We start from the raw sequence: 9,525 nt of genomic DNA on the forward strand, positions 1-9,525 counted from the left end.
AACCTTGAATCCAGTTGATTTCTTTTAGAAAATAAAGATTAGCGGTCAGTTTACAGACATAAACCATCTTGGTGGAGTCCAAAAGGATATTTGTTGGATCTAGTTAAGGTTTATAAGCTCAAACTTGGTATTTCTTTAAAAAAAACTGAATACGTTTTTCTCTGGCTGCACATCACTTTAAATCTCACAACATTTCTGCAGAAATCACAAAACTATTTAATTTAGGAGCCTGTCGTACTTTAAATTCCCTTTTTTCTTCTTCCAGCTAAACTAAATCTGTGACCTGCTTATATACTATATATTCAACACTTGTGCTGTAAATCTGCTCTTTCTGTTCAGTTGTATCATAATAACTTCTTTCCAGGCTTTTGGTGAAGTATTATTGCTATTCAATGTCTTTAAGTGGTTTATATACACCGATAGGCTTCTTGATCTGCAGACTTCAGTTGAAGTTTAAAAAAAAACAACCTGTATGGTCACAGGAGCTGCAGAAGCCACAGGAAAGCTTCGGGAAGCCTTCAGGCCAGAAGGCAGCTCCTCCAGAGGAAGAAGAGTCCAACGCTGCAGCTCAACCAACACCACCTGCAGGTCTGAGCTGCGTGCTGCTACACTGACACCTTGTGGTGGCTTTTATAGGAGACTCTCGGGTTATTGCAATTCGTCAGACTGCTGTAATTTGTTTTTTTTTTAAAGTGTTGTTGTGTGTGTGTTTTTTCAGAAGCCAAAAAAGAACATGAAAGGACAGAACCGTCGAGTGAAGCGCTCTCCAACGCTGTCCGGTCGGGGGTCAACGCGCAGCAAAATCAGCCCGTAACGTCACAGGTGAGACTTGGAAAAAACCCTTTTGCGTATTTAAAAAGTCGTCCCAACGGTCGATCTTAAAAAAAATAAAAAATCTCCCTGCAGACGAGAGATCACTCGGAGACGACGCCGAGCTCAGCTGCGCCGGGATCGTTCGGATTTTACCCAGCGGGGGAAACGACAGCAGGTGAATACACGTCGAGCATCCGCACACAAAAGCTCGCAGCTTCTTTTCCATACATCACCTTGTTTTTCTGAGTTTGATATCCCTGTGGGTGGCTGTTTTTCTTTTTGCCTTTGAACATGACTCTCTCTTTCTCTCTCTCAGATTTGCTGTTGTAATTTAAAAAGGGTTTTCAAAAAGGAGCCGGCACAAAGCATCACTTTGCTGTTTGTACCTCCTGAAGTGCTGATGATTTCTTATTGACACTTAGAATTAAGTCCCATTTAGTGATTTGCAGGCGACAGGCACACAAGAAAAAAAAAAAATAACGACAACTTTTGCCTTGTTTTAGTGAGATTTCTTTCTTTTTGTGTGTTTATTAAGACTTTTTAAGTCAAAAGCACATTGACTTTCTACCAAATCTAGATTGCAGCCTCTTTAAAGACTTTAAAAATCGTTTATCTCCATCCCGCCGTATCACAGGAGGATTTACTGTGAAAACCTTCCTCAGTCTGACTTCTCTAATTCTCTCGGTGTCGACTCCAGCTCCTGGTTTTGACATCTGTCTTATGCCTCATCGTTTCCCTCCCTCCTTCCCTTCCCTTCCCAAACTTCCCTCTTTTATTCCCCTCCACCCGCACATTTGTTTATTTCGCTATAGAGTTTGCAATCAGTGTCAGGTGTCCGTTGGCAACCAGCAACCCTAAGTTACGCTGGGAGTTCTTCGCTGCGCCAGGTAAACCCCCCCGAACCCACCTACGTTCATGGAGATCATGTTTCCAACCCTGGAGCACAGGGTTTCCCTGCCGTTTCTCCAAGGGCTAGACAAAACAGCCCTGCAGTCCCATCCCTTGTTTATTCCTTTTAATTTCCAACATTTTTGTGAGCCATCAGTGATGTTTTTCCCCTCGATGTGTTTTGAAGTTTTCTCATTTTTGTACGACAACTATGCACAAAGAAACGGGTGCAGAGTTGTTCCAGCTGTCGCTCATCAGTGTGTCGTAAATTATCAGAGTTCCTTTTGATTTTGTCATCATGTTGTTCAGGATGTTCGAAGGTCATTAAAATAAAATTATATATATATACATGTGAAATAGGTCATCTTTGACTATGATGTGTTAAATGATTAGGCATTATGTTTGAATGGGTGACCTACTTAACTTGTAGTTTCATGTTTCCCCTCGTGTGCTTCACGTTACTGGCTTTTCCACCAAAAGCTGCCACATCTTGCTGCAGTAGATCCACCTTAACCTCGTGATCCCTTCTACGCAGTACAAAAGTGACATAAAAAAATATAATTTATAGCCGGAGCTTTTCAACCATAAAGACAAAATTGAAAGCTAAATGTCACGAAAAGACACCAACTTATTGTTTTCTGTTGCTCTTGGTGGACTTCAGTTTTGTTACTCCACACGTGTCTTTTTTTTTTCTTTCATCAGCATTTTTTTTTTACTCCTCAGGTTGTCAAACCAGTACTTGGCGTGTTGTCAGTTATCCCCCAAATATATATTAAAAACAGTTTGATCACCTGTTTCTGTTTGTTTGAATCATATTTTAACTGATTTTGTTTTTTCCTTACTCTGCAGAAGACGCTGAGAAGGATCGCCGTGGAAACGTGAGTACAATCGTTTTGACTGAAAAGCAATTTTTAAGGCTTCTCATCTGGCTTATCACCTGCTGTAGTGCAGTGGGTATCAGTTGTTTCGTTTTTTTAAGTGGAAAAAGTACACAAAAAACACGTCATATAAACCAAGAAAACCACAAGAATGGCTGCATGCAACTGTTTCGGCTGCAGCGTTTGATACTCACACTTTTACATACTATAACCTGTATGATTAAACCAATACTTTATAAATATGAATTTATGTCACCGTGCCATTAAGCGGTTTGCATATTAAGTCACTCGGCATCCGTTTTTTTTTTTTTAGTGCGGTTTTAGCTTTAGCTGTCGACTTTCTGTAGCGCGCTCAGGACGCACAGAGCCGTTGCATGCCAGATGAAGATGCTGTAGTCGATGGCCGAGACTTGCTTTCTTTCATTTTCAGCTCATCTCTCTCTCTCTCCCTGTCTTCTCTCTCCTTAGTAGGAGTCCTTTGGCTAGCATTGGAGTAGTGCTGTTGTGGTAGACCAACTATTTCTGTCTCCTCCCTTCTCTTCTTCTTCTCTGTGGTGGATGTGTGTGCACTTTGGTGTTGATCCGAATGTGCGTGTGTGTGTGTGTGTGTGAATGTATGCATGAATATTTGTGTGTATTTGTGCATGTTGGTGTGTGTGTGTGTGCGTGTGTGTGTGTGTGTGCGTGTGCGTGTGCGTGTGTGTGTGTGTTGGGGTCTATCAGGTGTCAGTCCCGGTGTTGCCCCAGGCCAAGCGGGGCGACCGCTGGTCTTGGGACCCGGATGAGGAGCGAAAGCGTCAGGAAAGGTGGCAGCAAGAGCAGGAGCGCATGCTGCAGGTACACAGCGCACCTCCAGGGGGTGAAGCATGGCGCATGAGTCTGCAAGATTTAAAGACAAATAATTTTTTTTTAAAAAGAGGGGGGGGGGGGTTCAGCTTTGTTACGGAGCTCAGTGTGCAGCGCGAGGACTTCTAGCTTTAAAAAGCTGTTGCGTTTTTAGCAGATGTGTCTACCAAACAAGTTCTCAGGAAAGAAATAAGTAGAAAGAACAATCATTTGATATTATATAATATAAAGAATAATGTTAATGCATGTGTGAAGCTGCAAACTGGAAGCTATGAAGTTTGGGAGTCAACATATATAGTTTTATTATTCTGTTTTTGAAGTAATTTGGCAATTTAACAGCAGGTGCAACTTTTATGCAGCTTTCGTGAGATTTAAAATATACATGTATGAACAGTAGAAAATATATAAAGCATCTTTCTTCGAGAAAAATAGGTTCTCAGAGGATCTGTGCTGACGAGTTGAACTTTTAACAACTAACTTTCAAAGTTAGAAACTCACCAAAAAAAAAAACACAGGAAATGAGACACTACAACTGAGGCTCTGAGTCTGGGAGCTTGTTATAAATATGCAGTGAGTCTCTGTCAATTCACCAAATCCATAAAGTGAATTGCTGCTTTTCAAACCCCTAAAAAATAAAACCAAACCACACAGCTGCACAGTCACTGACTTGCTCTGCTTAAAATAAGATGGACGAACTGAATTTCATCGCTACTTCCAAAGCTTGCCTCCATATTTGTTTTACACTGCCACATCCTCCTCCTAAAGCCCCCCCCTCCACCCTCCCCATAACCCCCAGGCTGCTTCTACGCACACTTCAACCACTAGATGGCGATGTTGTGCAGCGGAAGAAGAACCTGCCCGGAACGGGTTGATTCCCTCACCGTCTCCATCTCACGCACACACACGGAGGCAAAGGATTTTGTCCCAGATTTTTTTTTTTTTTTGCTGCTGTTGCTGCTGCCCAGATCACCCTCTCTCTCCTCAGCTGGTGCATCTCAGGCTCACGTATGTTCAAACATTGAAAGGATTTAGGGGGCTTCACCGTGCTCATCGAACAGTGCTATCTCGAATAGACCTCTTAAAACACAGATGAGAACAGATTTCTCTTCGGGCCGGTTGTTGCAGGACTCTTTGAGATGAGATTTGCTCTCAAATGGATGAATGTCTGGTTGCGTCGACGTGCTTCATCACCCGCTGCCTTCCCTGGTTGTTTTCCCGTGTCGCCGCTGTGCCTCGATCTCTTGTCTGTCATCTGTCTTGCTTAAAACTGCCGCCTCTCTAAATCTTTGATTTTTTAAGTGTGGCCTTCTTGAGGGGTTCCTACGCAAAGTCTGGAAAAAAAAAAAAAAAGTCATCTCAAAAGTTATAGAGGGATTTTGTCTTTTTAACGACAAGTGCAAATGAATGAAAACTAAAAAACAAAAAACAAAACGTAAGACAGCTTTTTGGGATGAAAACTGTGTAGGAACCCAAAGGCTTCTGCATGCTCTGCTTTCTGCATTTTGTCTGCACTGCCTGTTTTTGGTCTCTTTTGTTTGCTTTTTTTTGTTGTTTTTATTTTTTTATCCTTAACAAGCAAAAATATCTAATCTGAGTAAGTGTTCAGTCATAACAGGAAGACGGGAAGCTGCGTTTGCCTTCATTTATGTCTCTAGATCAAGGCTCATGTTTACACACAGTCTTACATGGAAATCTTACATGGTCTTCCAGTCTGTTTTTGAAACCGAATTAAACAACGAGGAGAGAATTTTATCACCGACTGTTTCGCTAAACGAATGAAACCTTTTAGAAAAGTCTCTCGAGGCCCTTTTTGTTGTTGTTGTTGTTGTTGTTCTTTTTTCTTCTTTTTTTTTTTTTTTTTACGCCAGATAACTTCTGCGCATCGTCTCTTCTTCTCCTGCCAAAAAATATCCACGTGCAAGACAGTCTTTAGTCTCCCTCTTTGTTGAGGCCCTGTGCTGTATGTCATGTGTCTGTTGCCACGGTAACAGGAGAAGTACCAGCGCGAGCAGGAGAAGCTGAAGGAGGAGTGGGAGAAGGCGCAGAGGGAGGTGGCGGAGGAGGAGAAGAAGTACCACGAGGAGGTGTGTGTGGTCTTTTTTTTTTATGCTTGAGGTGTTGCGTCTTTGCATCCGCGACCGCACCAGCGAGGTGTTTTTTTTTGTTTTTTTCATTATTGTTATTATTATTATTATTATTATTCACCGACACTGTCATCACCCACAGGAGCGAAGGATACTGGAGGAGACGGTGGCGCCTCTGACCCCCCGGTCCTCCGCCCTGCCCTCCCCCAGCCGAGGGGAGCTCTCCTACACCTCCGAACCGCAGCACACCATCGTCCGTTCGCTGGCGGACTGGGAACGCAAGCAGGAGCTGCTGGAGAGGCAGTCGGTGAATAGCTCGTCCATCATGGACAGTTACTGTCAGATGTTTGCTTTCCTGCCGTTTTCAGTTCAGGGGAGGTGTTAAAGACATTTTCGGTGTGTTGATAAAAAGCCATTAAAAAGACCAAAACCCACAATGATCCTGCTATAACAAGTCTGATTTAGCTTCTTCCTCATGCAGTTTTTTTTGTGTTTTTTTTATAACCAAAAATATGGGCAGTGTAGTTTATTTAGAAGAGGCTCCACAGACTAATTCCTGAGTAGTTCCTGCGAGGCAGAGGTCATTGCACATGCTCAGAAAGACAGACGTGCGGTTCTGTTTATCTGCTGCTCATCACACACCTGCTAACAATATGAACTTACAGTATACCTGATGCACACGAGAAGAAACTGTCAGAGTTTGAAACTGTGACTCAGAGAACTGTGCTTTCATTAGCCGGAGAAAGATGCGCAAGACACCTGATCAGAAGACCAGGATTAATTTTCATGCATCAGAGACTTTCCTCAGGCTGGAAAAAATAAATAGAATAATAATAATAATAATAATAATAATAATAACATGACAGAATAACGCAGCATCGTAAAGGAGTAAAAGTGGGTAATTGTTGTGGTCTGGACGTTGCCACAATTGTTTATTGTTTATGACTGTTTTGTGCCCATATTTTTCATACTAAAAAAAAAATCATGTCATGCTCATTGATGTTTTGTTTTTTTTAATTATTGGACAAGTGATCACTGTGGCGAAAAAATAAGCAAAATCAGCCTTTCAATAGATGATATTTATTAGTAAAGTTAATTCTTTATTATTCTTTTCACTGGATTTTTTTTTTTTTTGACAATAAGACAAATATAAAAATGTACTCCTTGAAAATCACGAGTGGACACTGTGGCCGTTCAACTTAACTGTCTGCTGTTTTCTGATTGGTCCACACAGAAGGGGAGCACAGAGAGCGTAGAGTGCAAACGGAGAGAAAACGACCGGACCAGTGACATCAGCACGGCTGACGACAGCATGAAAACAGGCAGGAGGTCGGTGAACTGAGTCTCAGAGCAGTAAATGTTGCATTTCAGCAGAAAGTCTGAATCCACGGTGGCTTAAAATGAGATCCAGGAGTCTCGCTAGTCAAAACACCGATCTTTATTTGGCCCCTTCGGTATATTAAGAAGTAATGAAAACCAACGGAGCATTCAGATGAGTGGGAAGGTTTCGTTTTTATTTGATATGGGAGCCATATATATTGGGATATTTATCAAATAAAACCCATCAACCTGGAAAAAAAAAAATCTGGTGTTATGTTCAGGTTTGATGGACAAATAAACATTCAAATATGATCAATGAGTTTAATGGGCCTCAACTTTTCACATCTATGAATTAAGACGGAAATCTTCCTCGTATTTGTTTTTTTTTATCTGAATTAGGTTATTGTATTTTCTTTTGTGTCTTTATCTCTGCTCCCTTTCGATCCTCAGCCTGGTGAGTCAGAGCAGCAGCCAGGCGGAGGTGCACGCTCACAGCCTGCAGAACGGCCAGAAGCTCCCACCGGTAACGGCCAAATCCTCGACTCCGGTGAAGCAGCAGCAGCAGCAGCAGCAGCAGCAGGAGCAGGAGGTCCCGGCGGACGGCAGCAAAGCCAGCCGGCCCGCAGGAGACCGGAGGTGTGTGAAAGTGTGTTTGAGAGGCGAAAACAGGGCGTCGGCGAAGGCGCTGCCACAAAAATCCTGAATATTAGTAGTCTGGAGCTTCTATTTCTCTGCCTCCAACATATGAAGGTGTGGATTTGAAACATGTTGCAGAAAGGTAATATGGGAAAAATGTGTTACTTTAATGTCAAACATTATTTTTTTACTTTTATATGTGCCGTTATGCACACGTTGCATTTATTAAGGCAGAACTTGTCTTGACACATATTCTTTTAAGTGTGCTGTCTGTTCCAAAATGTTTGCATCCACTATTTATTCAATTGTGTTGATAATGTGACTTCAAAATGCTGCTTCATTCACGACACTTTTAATTTGACATAAACATGTTCATCTACTTTCACGTTTTATATTTTATTCCTTGGTTTAAATACACATTTTAGAAGACCAGGATAGGAACCAGCAGAGAGCTCTGCAGAGAGTGGATCTTATAAAAACCTCCAGTTCACCAGTTTGGCCAGCAGGTGGCGTCTTAAACCTGTATTTGTCCTCCATAGTCCACATAGAGTAAAAAAAAAAAAAAAAGTGTTCAAACAGCCATTCCAATCATATACAACACATAACACCGCATTTTAAAGGATAAACGGAGCGGATCAGACTGCCGCTCAGGCTTCGGATTGGTTCCCGTCTAGACACCGGCGGCCAATCGTGTCGCTTTTTATCTGTGAGTCGTCATGGTGTTGCATGTTGCTGTCCGTTTCCAGGAGCGGCCCCATTGATTATAAGGCGGGCCGCTGCTCATCAAAGCCCCCCGCCGCATGCCCGTCACTGCCAGACACGCTGCCGCCGCCACCCAACAGGTATTGCATCACAAACAGCCCACACGGAGGGGAGGTGGGGGAGTGTGTGTGTGGTGGTGGTGGTGGGGTGGGGTGGGGTGGGGTGGTGGGTGGGGGGGTACGAGTTCATTTCTGCAGTGTCATTTTTTTGTTTTTTTCGTGCTTCGCCGCCTTCATTCGCTCCTCCACCCGTCTCATGTCGTGTGCCACTGCAGCAACTCGCTTGGAATTTCAATGTCGTGAAAGGAAGGTGGAGTTGAATAGAAGTAAAGAGGTTTAGTTATTAATCTGTGTTGTTGTTGTTGTTGTTTTTTCCAACGGTTCAGGGAGCACATTCATAAACACGGCTGCGAACGGCCCGGAGTTGTCAAAACCGTCCAAAAAAAATGTTCACGTGCTATTCTTTCAAGATCAGATGCGATTAAAACGCTATTAAGAGCATAAATGAAAGACGGCACCAAGAAAGAGACGAGAAAACATTACAGTACGTGGAATCAGTGATCAGATGGCTTCCGTGCATCGGTGTCGGGCACAGACCCCGATGAGGATCCATGAAAACAAAGAACTTGGAAACAAAAGCAGCAAGTACAGCTAACGGACACGACGTTCATTGCTCTGGTAGAAATGTAGAGGACGTTATCCGATATGCAGGTCAGGGATTTTGTATTTTGGGTGTCAGCTGTTCTGGTCGATCAACAGCTTTCTTAATATTCCCAATTCAACAAAAGCACTTTCAAATAAACTGCGTATTAACTCCGCCTCTTGTTGATTGTCAAAGTAGCTGAAGTGACGCGACGGACGGAGATTTCGTCATTTACGATCCCTTTCTGTGATTCTCGGTGTCTTTCCCTCCTGCAGGTCCGTCAGCGGGAAGAAGCTGTGCTCCAGCTGTGGTCAGCCGCTAGGGAAGGGGGCGGCCATGATCATAGAGACCCTCAGCCTCTACTTCCACATCCACTGCTTTAAGGTCGGTGAAGAAGAAGAAGAAGAAGAAGAAGAAGAAGAGTCTTGATTTATTTATTTATCAAACATTTTGACATGGAGCTCCGTTATTATCCCAAAAAATATAAACCCAGTTTATTTTTAAGTTTGTCTACGTGTCTGTTTCTGCTGCTGAAGTCCACATGAACTCACCAACTGTGTGACGTCTCCTTAAAACTACACTAATGGGTTAATGAAACTATCGGCTTTTTAAAAATCTATATATTAAACACAGTCCATCTTAAAAGACTTAAATAT

The 9,525-nt window shown here is 42.7% G+C and overlaps 1 protein-coding gene across 9 annotated transcripts in view; it reads left to right on the forward strand.

The window, feature by feature from the left end:
- The window catches only part of limch1b (LIM and calponin homology domains 1b), an 83,484-nt gene that overhangs the window by 70,321 nt on the left and 3,638 nt on the right, over positions 1–9,525 (forward strand). For 5 of the 9 annotated variants that reach the window (XM_069170512.1, XM_069170513.1, XM_069170519.1 and 2 more), the window contains 12 exons: positions 483–588; positions 719–822; positions 907–988; positions 1,626–1,700; positions 2,551–2,579; positions 3,303–3,416; positions 5,417–5,509; positions 5,652–5,816; positions 6,744–6,838; positions 7,280–7,465; positions 8,212–8,307; positions 9,145–9,253. In XM_069170512.1, the coding sequence (XP_069026613.1) occupies positions 483–588; positions 719–822; positions 907–988; positions 1,626–1,700; positions 2,551–2,579; positions 3,303–3,416; positions 5,417–5,509; positions 5,652–5,816; positions 6,744–6,838; positions 7,280–7,465; positions 8,212–8,307; positions 9,145–9,253 (1,254 nt within the window). The remainder of the gene's footprint in view (positions 1–482; positions 589–718; positions 823–906; positions 989–1,625; positions 1,701–2,550; positions 2,580–3,302; positions 3,417–5,416; positions 5,510–5,651; positions 5,817–6,743; positions 6,839–7,279; positions 7,466–8,211; positions 8,308–9,144; positions 9,254–9,525) is intronic. The other 4 variants (XM_069170514.1, XM_069170515.1, XM_069170516.1 and 1 more) reach the window with 4 other exon arrangements.

The sequence above is a fragment of the Embiotoca jacksoni genome, unplaced genomic scaffold (genome assembly GCF_022577435.1).
Source record: "Embiotoca jacksoni isolate LCO1_2020_lvr unplaced genomic scaffold, fEmbJac1.0.p SCAF_5, whole genome shotgun sequence".
NCBI classification, from domain to species: domain Eukaryota; kingdom Metazoa; phylum Chordata; class Actinopteri; family Embiotocidae; genus Embiotoca; species Embiotoca jacksoni.